The sequence below is a fragment of the Gambusia affinis genome, linkage group LG21 (assembly GCF_019740435.1).
Source record: "Gambusia affinis linkage group LG21, SWU_Gaff_1.0, whole genome shotgun sequence".
Taxonomy (NCBI): Eukaryota; Metazoa; Chordata; class Actinopteri; order Cyprinodontiformes; family Poeciliidae; genus Gambusia; species Gambusia affinis.
The window spans coordinates 21,201,997-21,221,795 of NC_057888.1; the positions used below are offsets into that span (position 1 = coordinate 21,201,997).

At 38.4% G+C, this 19,799-nt stretch overlaps 1 protein-coding gene across 1 annotated transcript in view; it reads left to right on the forward strand.

Moving 5' to 3' along the window:
• Nucleotides 1-4,169: 4,169 nt before the first annotated feature.
• si:dkey-225n22.4 (collagen alpha-1(XXI) chain) overlaps nucleotides 4,170-19,799 on the forward strand; it is a 51,750-nt gene continuing 36,120 nt past the window's right edge. Inside the window, exons 1-11 of the mRNA XM_044103884.1 lie at nucleotides 4,170-4,199; nucleotides 11,270-11,388; nucleotides 11,518-11,654; nucleotides 11,828-11,947; nucleotides 12,826-12,942; nucleotides 13,039-13,225; nucleotides 14,260-14,425; nucleotides 14,504-14,726; nucleotides 18,145-18,318; nucleotides 19,128-19,205; nucleotides 19,310-19,321. Of these exons, the coding sequence (XP_043959819.1) occupies nucleotides 11,310-11,388; nucleotides 11,518-11,654; nucleotides 11,828-11,947; nucleotides 12,826-12,942; nucleotides 13,039-13,225; nucleotides 14,260-14,425; nucleotides 14,504-14,726; nucleotides 18,145-18,318; nucleotides 19,128-19,205; nucleotides 19,310-19,321 (1,293 nt within the window). The 5' untranslated portion in view covers nucleotides 4,170-4,199; nucleotides 11,270-11,309. The remainder of the gene's footprint in view (nucleotides 4,200-11,269; nucleotides 11,389-11,517; nucleotides 11,655-11,827; nucleotides 11,948-12,825; nucleotides 12,943-13,038; nucleotides 13,226-14,259; nucleotides 14,426-14,503; nucleotides 14,727-18,144; nucleotides 18,319-19,127; nucleotides 19,206-19,309; nucleotides 19,322-19,799) is intronic.

Genomic DNA, 19,799 nt, shown 5'->3' on the forward strand with positions numbered 1-19,799 from the left:
TTATAAACAGTACATCTCTTCATGTTACAATGCCAAGAAGAAGAATCTATTCTCAGTTTTGTGAAGCCCTTGGAGAGTGTATCCTTACATATGTAAAATAATGGCGAGAATGACGAATGTAGACAGACTTCCTTTGAAAGTATTTCTATGAAAAAATTGGCTTCAGAAAAGGCAGGAATATCATTTGTCAAGATGTGCAATGCTGGGAGTATGAAATTAGAAAGGCAGGAGTTAACAAAATAAAGTGTGATGGATACATGTTTTAAAACGATCGACCTAAAGAAATAAGTATAGAAAAAGTTTTCAATGAGAATGTTGGACCTCAGGGAAGTACAGTAAACTCACAGTTTTTTTTTCTATTATTATTGAAATGTTTGAAAGTTTTAAGAATGGAGTGGGACTGGAGTGATTGTGACTATGACAGGTGGGGAAAAATAAAATTATATCAGCATTCAAACAATAAAAGAGAAGGAACACAAAATCTATATCCAGATTACAGATTGGTAATACAGGATTAAATGACACATCATTTGCATTAGTGAAAGATGGCACAAGAACATGGGTTTTTCAGGAAATGACAATGGAACACATTCTATTGTTCTCCATCAAGTAGGCCACTGAGAGAATGGTACTGGTAGATAATTGTCAGGACAACAAGTTGTGATGGAAATACTGAGTCTGCAGGAGAAAGTCTCTAATGAAGAGTGAGATGACCATCTATCCATGCAGGAGTTGTAAAAGTATCAGGAAAAGGGCAGCTGACATCTATGTTGTGACCGCTCAAAAACCAAAGTCAGATTCCTTGTTTATGCAGAAAATCTTGGCCAGGAGAACATTAGTGGTAAAACACCACCACAAAGTCCAAGGAACACAGCATGTGGAGAATAAAAATGTGGAGACATTTAAACAGAAGTTAGGTTTTAAAAAAGAAGATCTGAAGCGTTAAGCATCTCACAGAGCTCCTCTAAATCCATCACATGAAAACAGAAAAAGTTTAACACAGCTGCAAGTTAAGCATGGGTCTGGAAGCATTTAAATTGGATAGGGGTGGTAGTCAAAATTGAGTGAAAAGATGATTCTGTGAGCTATTTTCTTAATACTTTAGTTTTTATTTGCAAAGATTTAGGAAAACATGTAGTTTGCGGTAACAAAATCTGAAAAAGTTCAATGGGTATGAAGTGATAATTATGCTATCATAAATAAGATGGAGTCGGACTGTAGGCAAGTTAAATGTGTGGACGAGAACCTAGCTTTTGTTTTACTCAAGGAAATTTACTGAAACTCATGGATGTCATTTGTTGTAGTTAATGCTGCCCTCTAGTGGAAAGTTGTGTTAATTAAAAGTCAAATCAAGCCAAAAATAATGAATACCGTCACCTTATTAAAATATAGCCCCCCCGCACCCCCCCCCCCCCCCACACACACACACACAAAAACCCCCAACAAAAAACAAAACAAAAACAACAACAACACATTTTTGTTAAATGTGATATTAAAAAAAAAAAAAAAAAAAAAAAAAAAAATCACTTTTGGCATAAAATGACCAAAGACATTATTTTGGGAAGGTGATAATATGCAACATTTGGTACAGTAACCATTAAGAAACATGAACAACATACACATTCAGTGTATTAGATTCTAACTCCGTGGACAGTTCTCAATCTCGTCCCAAAACTGAGAGATAAGAGCATTGGGTCTTGTTCATTGTTATGTGCTTTCGGCACATTGTATTTATTTTTGTCTGTTTTTTCTCTTGGATCGTTTTGTATTGACTTTAGTTGTATGATTTTTTTTGTTGTTTAATATACTTTGGAGTTTGGATAATTCTTTCTTTTTGTAATTTGGTCCCGTTAATTTGTGACACTGTTGGACCGCCTATAAATAGGCCGGGTTGCGCCAGGTAAAGAGCGACGCCCACTCCCACCAACCACCGAGGATGCGTTCTGCCGCGGTGCGCACGTCTCCTGCCTGCCATACGGTATTTTTGTTAGCCATTTATTTGTTTGCGGTTTTTTTTTCTTTCGTTGTGATTTTGACCTGGTGGGACCGGTTGTCCTGTTTTCGATTTTTCCTTTGCAGTAGTTTTTTTTTTCCTGTAGTCCGGTACTAGCAGGGGCTTCGACGGCCCTGTATAGGGTTGGCCCCCTGCTGTACCGTTTAATTCTTTTTGATCGGCTCATGAGGTCCAACTTTCTGTTTCTACTTTGGGATTTTTTTTGTTTTCTTTTATTTTTGGGACACGAGGAATTGAGGATTTAATACTCTCTTTTCCTTCACGGGAAATCAAAAGAAGCTGAACCAAAAGAAAAGGTCAAGAGAGTTTTGAAATAAAAATTACTTTTTGAATCCTCATTTTTGCCTTCTTGTCCTCAAATACGTTGTGCCCTTTGTGGACGTAACATTGATATACGTCCCCAAATTGAATTAGAGGAGAGATTGATTTTACCACTATGCTCCAATAGGGGGCAGTGACACACCAGGTCTCCTCCAAGATGGATGATTTCGTCTTTCAAAGCTTTTGATTTATTTAGAAAGTATTTCACAGAATACACAATTTGCTTCTACATCTTGCACGGGACTTTTTAAACCCTCCTCACTGCTATTATATATATATATATATATATATATATATATATATATATATATATATATATATATATTATATATATGTCATCATAACAGAATGAGACTGGTTCATAACTTCATAACATGAAGTTTTAGAATTAGCAGGTTTCTGCATGATAAGAATTGTGCTGTTTATAAAAGATGTGTTCCATAGAAAGTACATCCTTAAGTATCTTCACTTCATACATCTGCATATCAGGGTTGCATGAAACCCTGGGTAGCTTCTTGTCACCATTAAATTTCCACTGATGTGAGGCCTGTCTGCAGAGATAACACATCCAGGAGGGAGTACCGGACATTCTTTTTCTCGTTGACACTGCAACTCCTAAAGAGAGATTCCAAGGTGTTCCCAGGCATATACACCTGAGGGTGGGTTCTTCCAATGGGTTCTGGAGTTCTTGGATTTTTAGCCCAAAAGTTCTGGAAATGTCCTTGAAATTTCGTCCATGAACACCATAAACAGGATGGGTACAGGACGTTTCCCCAGTGCATAGTCCAAAAGAATTGTGTTCAACACACTGAAGCCAGAATACTTGGTTTGGTTATACCAGATGGCCTTGTAAAAACAACACTGGCACTCAACACAATGCCACTAAAAGCACAATTGCAAGCCTTTTCCACAGCCATAAAATATATGGAGCAGACAATTAGACTTCCATAACTCTCCTCAACAAATTCGCAAATGTAAAGACCTGTTACGGTGTTCCAAGACCTGGGAAAAATCCAGAGGCTGTTCCTTCTGAATCTGATGGCCAGCAGTTATGCAGAGCCCTGGACCATAAAAGCTGACGTTGGAAAAGAGGCCAAAAAGCGTGGGTAGAAAACAAGTACTGCTTATTGTTGCTACGGACAATCAGAGCAACAGACTCAACAGACAGCAGTTAGACTCTCCTATGGGAGATCTACTGCAGGATTAGCTCTTGCAACATTCAGGTAGCAAAAGTGTACACTTTTTTTTTTTAATTTCTTCAACAAGTTGTTTCTTTGTAATCAGTAAGTGTGACATTCACTCTGATCCAGGATGTAGTCCTGATTCTTCTTCATCTCTTGCCATAGAGCTTATGAACCCTGTAATTTACTTCAGCCCCTGAGCAACTGCAGAGAAAAGACTCTAAACCACACAACTGACACATGCCATCACACAACTCCTGCTGAAGTAGTTAACTCCTCACACATGATCCTGTTATCTCTATAGAGAAGCCCAGAGTGACTACCTGCTAATCATTTCTTATCCAGCTGATGACTGAAAAATCTTAACAACCTTTTCCATCTTTCCTCCACACTAAACATTGAGAACTCCACATACTCTACATTCTGTCATTTTCACACTGTGGTTTCTCCACATGTCCCATGTGAGCGTGTGCAGGTTTCCACATTGGATCCACACTGGTCTATGTTGTGTCACTTTGTGCGGTGGAGTCCGCCACAGTTTACAAAGGCGGCCCTGACACTCCCACCGCTCCCTCTGCCAACCAGAGAGAGGGCTGCCACTGGCGAGTCAGGACTCCTTTCTTTTCACCTTCTGCTTCCACAGTGGCATTCATCACTGGCTTCCAGCAGCTGGAAGAGAGAAGGTAAGGCCCCGTGATACGTTGGTGTATTACCTTGTGGACTCCATGCAATGGATGTCTTTCCATTCAGCTTTTAGAAACAATGTTTGGGTATGGTGGTGCTTCGATGAACTCCTCAAATGTGTCATTTTTGTCTACTTTCGAATGAGACTTTTCTACGTTTAGAGTTTATGTTCGGCCATAGGATTCCAGCAGCAACCAGGACAACAGGACAAGCTAAATATATTGTGTACCAGAGTGCATGAAGCGCTATGATTATGGCTCAGAGAAGTCTTTGACTTTTGGAGAAAAAGGCAACGATTTCTGTCTGTGTCTTTTGGCACTCAAAACCTATCCTGGTAGTTGAATCTGTTTCCTGAAATAACATCTAATTACAGCGGGAACATGTGCAGAAATGATGGAGAAGTCTCCAGGAATACTTTCTAACATGGTCAGTGGATAAGGAAGAGTCTGTTCATATGCATATGTCTTCTCTCATCCTCAAATGTGTACAGTCATCAGTCATTCAGTGGTTTTTGGGGATCCTCTTGAGACATCCACTGTGTCTTTGTAATGATACCTGTGTAAACTGTGGCAAACTGGGCAAAACTGTAGAAACACAGGGCTGAATGTTAGTTTCATTCTGGCAGGGAGCTGGACATTTGTCATATATGTGTATATACATTCAGGGCATTGTGAAAGTATTGACACCCTACCCTTTGTTTTGTACAATTCATGTTACAACTACAAACCTTCAATGTATTTTCCTACAGGTTTATTTGTTAAACCAACATATAATGAAATGGGAGGCAGGTTTTGTGTAGCATGGATTTCTATTCTTCTTGAGAGAACCAATGCTTTGCAGAGCCATTTTTCACTATCGCTACATTTGTAAGTCTTTTGGTATCTGTTTCTACCAGCTTTAGACAACTAGAGATTAAATTGTTCCCTCATTGTCCTTTGTAAAAGAGCTCCTTTCGACAGGAAACATGTGTTGGATTGGACTTTGACTGGACCACTATAACACATAAATATACTTTGATCTAAACTGAGGATGAACTGATATAAAACATTTGGGCCAATATCGATATCCAATATGGATGTTGTTGTTATGGTCAATAACCGATGTTTACTTATACATGTTTCTCTACCCCTTCAACATCATGAAAAAATGACCAAATAAACACCCACAAATCCTGTCCTGCATCACCATAACTGTCACATGACTAAGCAAAGATCACATGACCAACCACCTCTGCTCTTCAAACAGTAAGAAGCATCAGCTATTAATATCAACACATTTTTACTTATCGAACCGATACAGATATGTTAATATGCTAACATTGGCTGATAACGATGTTAATACCGATTTATTGTGCATCCCTCATTTAAACCAGGGGTGTCCAATTGTTTTCTGATGTGTGACAAAATCAAAAGTAACAAAACTTTACATTGTAATTTTTTTTTATCTGCTCAACAACAAGCTGAGCATTTAATATTTTTATTAAACAATTAAAGTTGTCAAATTGTTTTTGTTATAAAGGTATGTCAAGCTAATTTTTAGAGCAATGTTTGCTGCAGTAAAATTAAGGCATCCAGTTTGCAGATTGCTTTGAGGTAAATTTAAAAAAGAAAAGAGGAAACATTTGTAATCTATTGTCAACAACAGTATTTTGGGTTATGCTTCCTTTGACGAAGGTTGCTGTATTTAGCCGAGTTTAATACAGGAATAAAAAGCAAATATGGATGCACCAAAGTCTGGTTTTGACTAAAAGAAATTGGATAGATGCATTTATGAACTCAAAGATAATGCAAAATGCCTGGTTAATAAAGGTAAATACTGTGTAGAAACCGGGGCCAGACTTTAGATCGAGTTTATAGGGGCAACAGCTCAGGGCCCTCAAGTTTTTATTTTTTTTGTGCACTTTGACCACATATTAAACTCATATATAGTGTGTAGTTTAAATATTGCTGGACTTTTATTATTTTAAGCAACACTCAAATATTGGAAAATTTTGAAGCTACATCACATCATTTTGAGAGCAACATTCCAAAATGCCAGACATTTTAAATCAACCATCCAGCTGTTGACACCTACCCTAATGGTTAGGCCTTTCTTATCAATGTTGTGCAATTTTTTTGAGTGAAAGATTTGTTTATTTGTCATAATTTAATATTTTTTTTGAGCACCATAACAGGCTCTAAGTCATGGGCTCTTGTTCTGCTAAATTCTGCCCTGGTTGTTCCTACCATTTTTCACTGTAGGAAGACTTGAATTTGTTGCAAAAAAAACGTTTGCCCAGATTAAAAATAAAATGAGAATGTATTTGCATCAACCAACAATACTGATGGGCCAATTTTTTTTTGTGTCATTCTTGAACTTTTTTTCATTCTTGTACTGGAGTTGTGTGTCTCACAAAATCTATCTAGGGGTCACAAATGGCCCTCAGGCCCTACTTTGGAAACCTCTGATCTAAACCATTCTTGTAGCTTTGATTAGATCAGGGGTCTGCAACCTTTACAATCCAAAGAGCCATTTTTGCCTTCAGTCCAGAAAAAAAAAACAAACTTATTTAGAGCCATTAATGTTACATGATTTGATGATTTATAATTTTGATAAATATTTACTACAGGAAATACATTGATGTTCTTAAAGAACGACCATTAAATTACAATTTTCTGGATTTCAAATAAACAAAAGCACACCTTTGGCAAAAGGAAGATGAATGGGATGTTGTGGGCATTTTGTTATTATGTCTATATTTTAAAATATTAGATGAGTCTTAATTAAAAAAAAAAACAAACAAAAAAACCTTGTTACTTAGAGCCATTGTGGAAGGTGAACAGAGTTGCTTATGGCTCTGGAGCCACAGGTTGACAGCTGGGCTAGATGTTTCAAGTTACTTCACTCCAGAGGGTTTTACCTCATCTAACAAAGTTTCTTACAGGATTGCCATATATGTACCCCAAGGTCTTTGTGTGGGCGTGGGTGTGTGTGTGTGTGTATGTGTGCAGTTCTGTCCTGTCCATCCTTTTACTTGTTTCCTGGTTTTTTGAAGATGAAATTTTGCGAAATGAACTCAAGTTTTGCAATAAGCAAGCACAGGTACATTTAAGCACTCCATACAGCCAAACAAGCCAGTAAATGTGCACAGCAATTCCAGAACAGCTAATTTTAGTCCGTGTTTCTTTCTTTTTTTTTTTTTATCGTAATGGTGGACAGCAACCCCAACAGCATCTGCACATAAGGAATGCTGTGTGATCCTGCAGAGCCGGCAGAGGCAGCTGATGTGGTCAGCGTGCTGCACTTCATGGTTTTCCAGATGTCGGGTTGGGTTTTGGAGGAATCCCGTTTCAGAAGCCACCTAGCCACACATATGTGCCCCTAATGAATAATGAAGGTCTGAGGCACCGCGCTGGAGTCAGAAAGGTGGATATTGGAGTGAGGGGTGTGTGTATGTGTGTGTGTGTGTGTGTGTGTGTGTGGAGTTTTTGATGCTTTAAATAGAGATCAGCATACCATAAACAGGCTCAATGTTTCTCTAGTTTTTTTCCCTTCTCTTTACAGCACCAGAGTGTGTGACGGACCAGTTGCTGTAAAATAAGGATTTTATTCTAAAGTAATGATAAAATTATTACAGAGGTGACATTTTAAGCTTGCTTACGTAGGTCTGAAGAGGCCAAGTAAGAGGTTGCTGATGGACTGATCAGCAGTTTGCTGGTCCTACATGTATTGTATGTGTTGACTAAGGAGTGAGATCAAAAGACAAAAGTCTTTAATTCAAATGAAATTATTCAGACTTCCAAATCATTGTGGGCCAATATGTTGTGGTCAGACAAAAACAAGGTTGAGCTTTGTGGACAAAATCCTATTAGGCACCAGAACAACACTGAGGATCACTTGGGATGACACCATAGCCACCTAAAGACAGGATGCTCAGGGGTCGTTTTTGAACAGAAGGAAATTAGATTTTTGATCAAGGAATAGGGTCATATTTGATCCCACACCTCTAAGAACCCATCATAGTTGGACCAAAGTTTGCTGAAAAACCAACTTTTGGAAGTTGAGCTGAGCTGTTTTCCACACAAACGAACACACTCACAGAATTCAGTCAGTCACACAATGGGTTCGCATTCAGAGAGGAGCAATAAGAGGAATAAGAAGAGGTGGACGACACGAGTCTGAGAACAAAAGGAGACGATTTTTGTCACGCAACTGTGACCATGAGAACCAATTCCATCACTTCGGCTCAACCATTTAGGTGTCTGCGAGAAATCTGAAGAGGAAGAGGGGTTTCTATTTTCTAGGTTTGTGATAAGTCAGAGTTTGCCTTAAAAAGTCAACAAGAGAATCACTTTAAAGGAAAAGAAGTCAGAAAATCTGTGGGAATGTCCTCATAATCTGATAAATTTGAAAAAGTTTTGCAAGGTAGAGTCAGTATTACTAAGTCACAACAAAACATCTGAGATAGATGGACAGATAGATGATGCTGATTGACGCCTACCGAAGAACACTGGGCTCTAAAACTGAATGAAAATTGTTTGCATGAACCAAGCTGTTGCGCACTTTAAAATTATTTTGTTTCCACCCAGCATTTTCTTTTAGGAAGTAAAATTTTCCTTATATATCACATTTAACAGGCAAAATCAGAAAGTACTTCACAAAACACACAAGTAACACACATTAAACATAAGATCTAATAGATTTTTAGCTTCTTTAGAAAATAATCAATGGAATCAACCCAACGTAAAAACAGTAAGAGAGAATTTCACAATTTTACTGACATACTAACAAATCCTTTTGTTGGTTTTGTTTGTTTTCAAGTTGGCTCGTGTGAAAAAGATTGAAATCAAAGCTTTCCATTTTTTCCCATTTTTTACAGGGAGAGGGACATACTGTTTTAGATCCAATGTCCTTCGTAAAAGAACATAACAGCGTCAAATTTAGACTTTTTTTTCAGCTCGTAAAAAATCTCAGATGTGTCTTGACGCGGTGTGCGTTTTTCTTTAGCAGCACATGGCAGGGTGGACACACAACAGGGATTACTGGGTTCCAACTCTCGTCAGCTCGTTGGCGTTGGGTTCCCTGCAGCCCTCGCGGCCTTGTTTGTGTTTGTGCCTTCCCTGTCCAGCGCGACGCCCGCACTGTTATTTTCTTTGGCCGGTGCTTTGCGGTCGGCGGAACCGTGTGTCCTCTGAAGAAATGAACATGGAAAGAGCCGTGCAATAAACGCTCTGCTGCGCTGTGTGCGCACCAGATGGAACAGGTCGAAAAGTCATGGAAGCAGTTTAAAAAAGGGTGGACGGCAAGGAAGAAAAGACTGACCATTTTACAAGGAGGTCTGGATGCTCAGGCCATATATTTTATAGTGTATGTGTTAACTCATGATTACAGCAGAGTTTGGTTATGAGGGCACTGATCTGTGTCCAGAAACACATGTTGTTAAAAACACGAAGAGCCTCATTCAGCCTCTTCTGGAACATCTGCAGACACAGACTGCTAAAACCACATTTCTTCCTGTACAGTTGCCATGGAAGAAGAGCACAGGTGCCGCTGCAGGTGTCTACAAGCGGCAAAATGAAAACAGTTATATTTCTAGTTTGTTGTATAATTAAAAAAAATGTGACAAGCATATCAAAGGCAGTTTTATATGTCACTTTATGAATATGATGCCAGGGAAGGCAAGAAGGCATCAATTCATGTTTATTCTTCTGCTGGCTTCATCTCAAGTCCTGTGAACAATAACCTACTTTGACTTCAGAGAGGGAAAAAAATTGAAAGGTCAAAATAATTTATTTTTGTGATTTATGGATATTTATGGGTATATTTTCAGCTTCATTATGCTTCTGTTGCAGGCTCTCTAAGTGCCTCAGTTTGTTCTCTCTTACTCAGTTATTCTATTAGCTCAGTCAAGACACCCAACAACAGTCTTAGACAGAAACTGGCTCATCCCAAGGATGAAACAACTCAACACAAGCCCCGTGGAAAGGTACATTGAGTCCAGCTCAGACCTCTACATTGGACAAACTAAACAGAAGTGGATGACTCAAGAAAGAACAACAAAAACGTCGGGTCAACAGTCAGCGGCTGTCAAAGTCAAGGGAGACAGCGGTATTCACATTTTCATAGGTGGTTTGGGATAGAAATCAATCAATCAATCAATCAATCAATCAATCAATCAATCAATCAATCAATCAATCAATCAATCAATCAATCAATCAATCAATCAATCAATCAATCAATCAATCAATCAATCAATCAATCAATCAATCAATCAATCAATCAATCAATCAATCTTATTTGTATGGCACATTTTGTCAACGGTTCAAAGTCTTTTTCATGTTAAAACCATAAAAACAGCATAAACAGATCATACAGTCACCAATTGTGAAACTGTTAACAGACATGACATTTTGTAAAGTGCCTTTGTTAGAATCACATCAAATAAGTTCCATTTATTATGGTTCAAAAGCAACTCTGACCAGGTGGGGTTTTACACTTGATTTAAAGGAACTCAGTGTTTCAGCTGTTTTGCAGTTTTCTGGAAGTTTGTTCCAGATTTGTAGAGCATAGAAGCCAAATCCCGCTTCTCCGTGTTTGTGAATAAAACATCTATATTAGCTATGAAAAACCAACACTAAGCAACTGAGATTTCATCTTTCTAACTCCTCCTCTGCAGCCTCGACTCATCTCCCTTGGGACATGTGACCAAAATAACTAACATGGTATCATTTGGGACACGTTGGAATCATCAAGCAGCAACAACTCAAACACTAAGCCGAACAAAGGGTACAGCCAGGACTCGTATGTCTGAATTGAACCTTTAAATGACCTTAATGTCCCTAATGATGTGGTTGTTCAGACCACAATTTGTAAGCCTGTTACTTTCAACCATGTTCAGAACTGAAGAACCCTTTTGGACAAGAGGGGAAACATCTCACAAGCGAAATAATACAGCTGTATAATACATAATAATACATAAGTTTTGTTAGGATTTAACAAAACGTATGAGGATGAACTTCAAAGTGCATGTCAATTTGTGCTCTACCAAAGTGTTTGCTATAATACTTTTTTACCTGTGTTTTTACAACAGGTTGTGATTGAGCAGAAGACAAACTCCTCTCCACAGAAACATGTTGCTGTGGTCAGTATGGAATGTGATGTTGCTTCTGGCAGCAGTAGAAGCTGTGGAGAATGAAGACGTCCGAGCCGGTATGGATGCAGTTGTTACACTGTACTATTCAAGAAACAGACACACTGGACTACTAAAGTAGTATGACATGAAGGAAGCTTTGAATTGATTTGGACGCTTTTTTTGCATGTATTTCTTTGTGTGCCCAGGGTGCAGTACAGCTGTAAATGACCTGGTGTACATTGTTGACGGTTCTTGGAGTGTCGGCCCAGATGACTTTGAAACCGCCAAGCTATGGCTCATCAACATCAGCAGCCAGTTTGACATCAGCCTTCATTATACGCAGGTAACACCATCATGAAAAGTAAAAACACTTTTCATGTTGTTGTCTGGAATTCTAAGTGTCATATTCTTAACGTCAAACCAGTGGAGACCATAGAAGTCGACTACTTTGAGAATTTACAAAGACAAATCATGGTGTATGATGCTTCTTCCCAACTCCACGTGTTTCTGCTGTAGGTGGCTGTGGTCCAGTATAGTGACACACCCAGACTGGAAATACCCCTGGGGACGCACCATAGTGGAGTACAACTCATCCAGGCCATACAAAACATCAACTACCTGGGAGGGAATACGCAGGTAAAACAGCAGGGGGTGTTTTTTACCGCAAAGTGTGTCCTGACTTATAGCGCCATCCAATCCCATTGGCATCCCTGGTAAAGATGTATGCACAGCTTTAAAATATACAAGTCTTTTATTGTGGTCAAAGAATCTCATTGCAAGAATCTTCACACACTCCATAAATGGCTAGTGGTTGTGGAAACAAAAATTCCATTCAGACAGGAGTTTATGCTGCAGTGTCCCTAAGTAAACCAAAAAACAAACAGAAAAGTAAAAAGGTTTTTTTTTTAACTTTAACAAACTTCCTATAAATGGACAAATAGGATTTTGAGCTTAGCAAGTTGATATTGTTCTAGTCTGCTGACAGTTTAGTGAAACAGAAAATCAATGCCTAAGGTGCAAAACACTCTCCTTGATTAAATTTTACATTGAACCACAAATATTTGGAGTTTTATGTGACAAGCCAACTTGAGGTAGTCATATGTTTTTACAATGTTTGAGATTTAAACATCTTACAGCACGGTGTGTATTTGTATACAGTCTGTATTCTACAACAAACAGATAAATACTTTGGATAATGAATTGGTCACACTGTATTGTTTGATAACTAGGATCAATTGGAAATTATTTTTCTGCAAAGTGCCACATCCCACACATTTAATATTTTTAAACACAAAAAACTGAAAACCACAAATTATCTCAATGCCTTATTAACTTTATGCACCACTTTTTCTTGCTGTATTACATAAAATGTTAATATTTTAGCAATATAAATTGGTTGTACAGTAAAGTCCATGTGGAACTGGCTCATAAACACATTTCTTTCTTTTTTTTTTTTTTTGCATTTTATTGGTAAACTAAGTTGCTTTAAAAGTATTTTCTGATTGTTTCTGCAGACTGGCAGGGCCATCAAATTTGCAGTGGATCATGTGTTCTCTGCCTCTCAGCGGGTCAGCCAGGTCAAGAACCGTATAGCGGTGGTTGTCACAGATGGAAAATCTCAGGATGATGTGGTAAATGCAGTCCTACCTCCTTTTATGAACATATTAAATGACTCGGAAAATTATCTGAAGTGGTTATCTTCGTCGTTTTTACATTTTCTCCCTCAGGTGGATGCAAGCACGGAGGCTCGAGCTCAGGGTATTACGATGTTTGCAGTGGGAGTTGGCAGCGAGATCACCACCTCAGAACTGATTTCTATTGCCAATAAGCCGTCATCTACATATGTCCTGTATGCCCAAGATTACACCAACATCGACCGGATCCGAGACTCAATGGAGCAGAAACTATGTGAAGGTCAGCAAATTAAGTTATTTGAAGTGCATTGCTTTATTAGTAGAATGTAATTGGTCTTTTTGATATTCAGATTTGTAAGAGTTAAGGGCATTTTTTCAAGCAGCATCAAAATTTCAGTGTAAACATGTGTATGTGTGTGTTTTTTTCTTTAATATTTTCCCTTTCTTTAAAGAAACACTCTTTTGTCAAGATGACGATCCAGAATAAAAAATGTAATACCCATTTCAGGGCAGTAGGTGGCAATAATATCAACATTATTAAAATATAACTGTCAAACATCTATTGGTTGTATTAAATGTAAAAAAATAACTGGAAGCCAAATGTAACTTGTTTAGTATTAAACATTATTTAGTAACAAATGTAGACCAACGTCTAATGCCAACAAGATGAGGAAACTATGGACAAGACCTGGTTAAGGATACTTTTTATTTCAATTACGAGAATAAAGCTTTACAACAGTAAAGTCAAAATACCATGAGAATATTGTTGTAATGATACTATTTATTCAGTTTATGTTTAGCTCTAAACTAAACCAAAGCAAATCTGTAAAACTCTATCATGGTGATGGACAGGCTTGTCCTTCAATATAATGTTAAACAAGCTAATTTGACAAGTTGAAGTTGCACATTTTCTTCTTTTTAACATTTGACAAGTTTTACCCTATTCTCGGTTACAAATAATTTATTATTGTAGAAATGGTGTGAACTCTACTCTTGTCATGCTAACTAGCTAGTAGATACTAGGTAATCATGTCACAGTTTGCTCTATTGAGCCCTTAGTTAAACCAAAACAAATCTGTAAAACTCTACTATAGTGAACAGCCATGCCCTTCAGTAAGCAAATTTGACAAGTTTAAGTTGCATGGTTTTATTCTACTTTTGGCTACAACTACATTATTATTGTAGAAATGGTGGGAACTCTACTCTTGTCATGCTAACTAGCTAGCACACACTAGCTAGCCTTTCAAAAAGACAACATGCTGGTGGTTGTAACTATTTCAATTTGTTCCACTTATGAATAACTTGTCTCTTCAGAATCGGTTTGCCCCACAAGGATCCCAGTGGCCTCTCGTGATGAGAAGGGCTTTGAGCTGATGTTGGGCATGAACATTCAGAAGAAGGCCAAGAAGATTTCTGGCTCTCTTGCTTCAGAGGCAGCCTACGCTCTCACTTCCTCCACAGACATTACCGAGAACACCAGGTACCAAGACGTTTAAATCACCTTTTTATTTAATTAATCATGTAACAATTTAATTATCTTTAACCCATTTCTTCATAGAGAAATTTTCCCAGAAGGTCTTCCACCTTCATACGTATTTGTGGCCACTGTACGTCTGAAGGGGAACTCTAGCCAGTCGATCTTTGACCTTTGGAGGATTGTGTCCAAGAGTAAGGAAATCCAAGCTGCGGTGACGCTCAACGGAAAAGATCAGTCTGTCATCTTCACCACCACCAGTGTGACAGAAGTAGAGCAAAAAGCCATCTTTAAAAAAGGCTTCAAGGTAGGTATAAAGAGCGTATTACATGAGCACCGTGCGTTAAATCAGGAAGAATGAATGGATATGAATGTTATTTTGAAAACAATTTAGTGATTTATATTTAAATGACTTGGTTGTAGATTCTCCAGATGCTGAGAATAAATTGGGTTAACAGAGTGATAGTCTGAGCAGGTGGTTCTTATGGAGATGTTCACAATTGATTTTTTCCAAGTCCACGTCATGTCTTTTAAAGACTCAAATAAATATTTTCTAATGAAATCCACAATATCTAGTTCACGTCTAATCCTCCATTGCTGTATGTTAGGATTCCAACCTAACATACAGCAACCCGATCCGCAGCGGCGACGCACGCACGCTCACCTGGGGGTCTACCTGGTTGATCCTGCCAGTAGCACATGCTTGTCTCAAAGATTAAGCCATGAAAGTCTAAGTACACACGGGTGGTACAGTGGAACTGCGAATGGCTAATTAAATCAGTTATGGTTCCTTTGACCATAACTGAGGCCTGTTGTCCTCAGGCCTAAATTACCTTATGAACCTTTAATAATGAGCTTTTGATCTTTTAAGATTATTATTAAATGATAATCTTTTAATCATTTAATATTTATTTAACCAGATGGCAATCCAGAATTAATAATCTAAGCAGTTATTTATAATATTTTGAACATTGTTCACACCAATATTTGTCCTTTTCAGAGCCGGAAAGATGTGGGCCCCTGAACAGGGGCCAGTTTTGGTGCTTTATTCTCTAAAAAAAAATTCTGCTAATGCAAATTACAAAACATTAGTTGGTATTCTGATATATAAAGTATGAAGTGATGGATGATAATTTGAATTCTTCTCCAAGCCAATTATTCCCAAAGAAATTGACTATTATGTCATCCTTTCCAAATACTTGAACATTGCTTAAATTCACAAAATAGTATATTATTATATAATGGTTCTGAGTGTTATATAAAGTACACTGTTTAGTACACTGGCCTATTCATTAAAAAAAATCTGTTTTTATCTTCAAATACTAAAAATACATCCAAATTGTACCATTCTTGCTGGGGGTTTGACTTGGTCGCTCACACTTTATGAATGCTTTTAATGCAGAAATCCAATGATTGTCTTTCTGACTTCCAACAAGAGAAAATGTGTGAGCAAGTCTAATAAGGAGGTCTAAGAGCTGCCTGCACAACATCAGATGTTCTAAATCTTCAGAAAAATCACTTCCAGCTGTGCTCAATTTGTTTGGGGAGTCAAACACCATCCCTTGGACAAAACTTTTATCAGATCCAAAACTTGCAGAGCTTGTAGATTTAGCAAATACAACAGCATACGCTGACTCAGCAATTTAAGCTCCTCAGGGGGAGAGAAACACCACGCACTATACAGCCAAAAGATTTTGTTTGTTTTCCCTCACACGAACGAACATAAGCGACATCCCATTAATACCTCCTCTCATCGCAGCTGTAACAGCTCCAACTCTTCCAATAAGGTTTTCCACAACGTTATTACAGGTGTGTTGACAGGAAGTTTTGGCTGTTCTTCCAAAAATATGTTTTCGTACTCAGACACTGATGTTGGACAGAAAGGCCTGGTGGTTTGCAGACTCTGCTCCAATTCACTCCGAAGGTGCTCTATCTGGTTGATGTCAGAAAACTGACCAAAGTCTATTGGCGTGTGGAAGCATTAGAACTTTCATGTGACTAAGCGACCAAGCCCAACTCCATAGAAAAAACAACAACCCCACATCATAATTCTCTTTACACCATGCTTTGCCTTTGAAATAATGCAGTCTGTTAAGTATTGTCCACCTGTTTTCTGCTAAACCCGTACTGACTCTTAGAAAACCAGATGCAGGGATGGTTTGACATTGTTCTGGAGTCCAGTAGCCGTAAATTTTACATCACTACATCTGGAGCTTTAGTTAGTAGTGTAAGGCTAGGATGCAGCTACTAGGTCATGGAAACCCATTTCATTAAGCTATCTACCCATGCTAATTTGAAAGGCACATCAAGTTTGGATATCAGTAGCTATGACTGCAGAAAGATGGTGACACAGTTGCTGTGATTAATTTCTGTTAGTCTGGGTGAACTTTGGCCCTCCTTTGAGACGAAGCTCCTCCACTGAGCCGCAGTTTCTAAGCTTCAACCTCACAGAGCAGCGCTCCTGTACTTCCTCAGACTAGCCAACAGCAAATAGCAAACACCTGGTGGAACTGCACATCTGCTGAGTTCATTGGAGGAGCTACTTGTCAGAGCGATGCTGATCAAAAAATTGCTAATTGGTTAATGCAGGAGCCATGTTGTGAAGACTTGCTGTATGCAGGAGTTTCTTAAAGCAACAGAGGCCCAAATTCAAAGCGTAAATTACATAGTCAAATTTCTTTTAAGTCAGTTTTAATATATATGGCATTTCTGTAACTGAAGGCAACATGTATACTTGATTGTGCTATAAAATTACACTATGTGACAGGAAAACACATAATACTGCCCCTTTAAATCTCAAGAGGTAGAACAAGAGACATTTCACAAAGTATAAAAAGTGTGTTTGTCTAAAATGGCTCTGCAGAATCTAATGTGCTGCTCTACTGTTCAAGAAAACATGTTGTGTCAGAAAGCGGTTTCTCCAAAGTTCAATCTTCCTTCCCTGTACCTGCTATAAACAAGCCTCCCGGGTCCGACTTCCAGAAAGGTAAAAATATCAGTTATTTACACACGTTGTGCTGCTATTTTAAATCCTCCATTGAACCGGGGAAGATGGGATGTGACAGCAGCTGGGAAGATGCTTAAAGAAAATGTTTCGTCTCCTGGACCACTTCCGCAGTGGAAAGAGGTCTGCGGCTGTGCAGCAGTGGGAGCGTGACTCTGTTTATGAAAGGCCTGCTAAAGGTTGATTTTTTTCCAACCCGGCACTCCCACACCTCAGAGTGAGGTGAGGAAAACGGTGGCACTCATACGCTGTTTGTATTTGCTCATGTTGGATCTAATTTTGTTTTTGTGAGACACAATGGAGAAGCCTGTCATTAGTCACTGTGGAAATGGTGGCTTATAATCCATTGAAACAACAGAGACTCTGTTTTTTCCTTGCTCTCTGCGTTTTAAAAATGGTTTGTGATGGAAAAAGGAAGAACTTTTTCACTCCTAATGGCTCGCTATTTGCGGATCATTTTGGGAATACATGTTTGTGGATTTGTGAGCAAAATTACATGAGATGAAACCCATGTGCACACAGCCAACAGACGGACAGCCAACGGAAGGCTGAGTGAAAGAAAAATGAACACAAACCAAAATGTTTCCACATTCGACTGTGTTAATGAGCAGATGGCCGTACAAAGCTGCGTTTCAGCTGCTCGGTTTATACACCTTTAATGCGCCATAAGGGATAATTTTGAAATAATGGCGGTACTGGTCTGACTCCTATTCTTTCACAGACGCTGTATGATGGGAAATGGCACCAGCTGAAGATTCTGGTGAGCCCTCAGCATGTCATCAGTTTCCTCGACGACGAACTGATCCAAGAGATCACGCTGAAGCCCGTGGAGCCCATTTACATCAACGGAAAGACGCAGATTGCTAAGAAGCGAGCGTCACAGATCACTGTGCCGGTATGCGACAAATTCTAATTAACTTTAAATCCCATTGAAGGATATTGGCCCTTTGTTGGACTTTGTGCGGACCCCAACTGTTTCAAAATTGAATCAAAAGTGATTTGACCCATCAGCATAGCTGCTTCAAGAAGACGGAGACTTTTTATTATTTCCAACATCATTTTCTTACAGTCAGTATTCCTTGTTTTACAAACAAAGTTTTATAGTAAGTAGAAGAACATTTGACCAAAGATTTTTACTGTTGTTATACCCGGAAATAAATTTGTTCAATTGTGCCCCAAAAACATTAGAAAAGCAAATGCCTTTTTTTCATACAGCAAATGTGCAAAATCATTTATAATTTTTGGATTTGCAATTTAAAAAAAGCACAATTTTATACCAATAATCCTCTTGTCTGATTTTGGCCCACTTGACAGTTTACAGAGACTTCATGATTCATCCGTTTGGGTTTTGTGTGGTTTTCATTCCTGTTTTAATTACTGCTTCTGGCCACTGTGTTGTATCCTGGATATTTAGTTCCTGTTTTAGGTTTTCTGTAAAAAGTCTAAGTTTGTTGGTCGCAGAGAGTCTGAACTTACAGTATTACGAAATTATCAATATATTACTTGAAAATTTTCTCAAAACAACAAATTGTATTGTTTATTTCAGGGACTATTTAACGTACAGCAACATTTGTTATTGTGACAGGCCTAACCACGTATCATTTTTATTTGTCTTTTCTATTAAGCAGTAATTTTTGTTCCTCCGTTCAGTTATTTGGCTCAGTCTGGTTTTCTCTGAGTCTTTCTCCTGTTCTGCTGGTCCAGGTGGAGATCCAGAAGTTGCGTCTGTACTGTGATCCTCACCAGAGCGAGAGAGAAACTGCTTGTGAAATCTACTCTGTGGTGAGCTTCTTTGGCATTTTCATCCCTAAAATATATGAAAGTTGCACACAGGAAGTTTGAATATATAAAATGCGTGTGTTTTTCTCTTTTTCTTTTATCCACAGGATGATGAAAGGGTAAGGCAGATTTTTTTTTTCCGTTCCTCATGCATTTTAATTGGGCTTTTCTTCATAACTGAGCACCACTGAGACTTGGACGTCGCTATGGTGACATCACTTATTGGTTTGTTGACTTCTGTTCTGAAGCCTCGAATTTCCATTTTGGTCATTTAAGTCTTGGTTTCTGCACATATTATTTGGAAAAATACAAGTTAAGAACAAATTTTCTGTTTGACCCAATATATTCTTTTACAGGTTAGGGCTGTTGGTTATGTAATCAAAGGAGACTTAGCAGCACAGAATTGGAGTGAAGTATATGCTGCTGGAGGCATTGATACTTTTTAAATGAATAATAAGAAAGCTTTATGATAAAACTTGTCCACTGCAAAAATCACAAGGAAAAGCAAGAGCAAGTAAAAATGAAAATCTGCTATGTTTCTGAGCATCCGGTGGCAACCATTTTGGACCTCAAATAATGCAAAGAAAATAAGTTCAT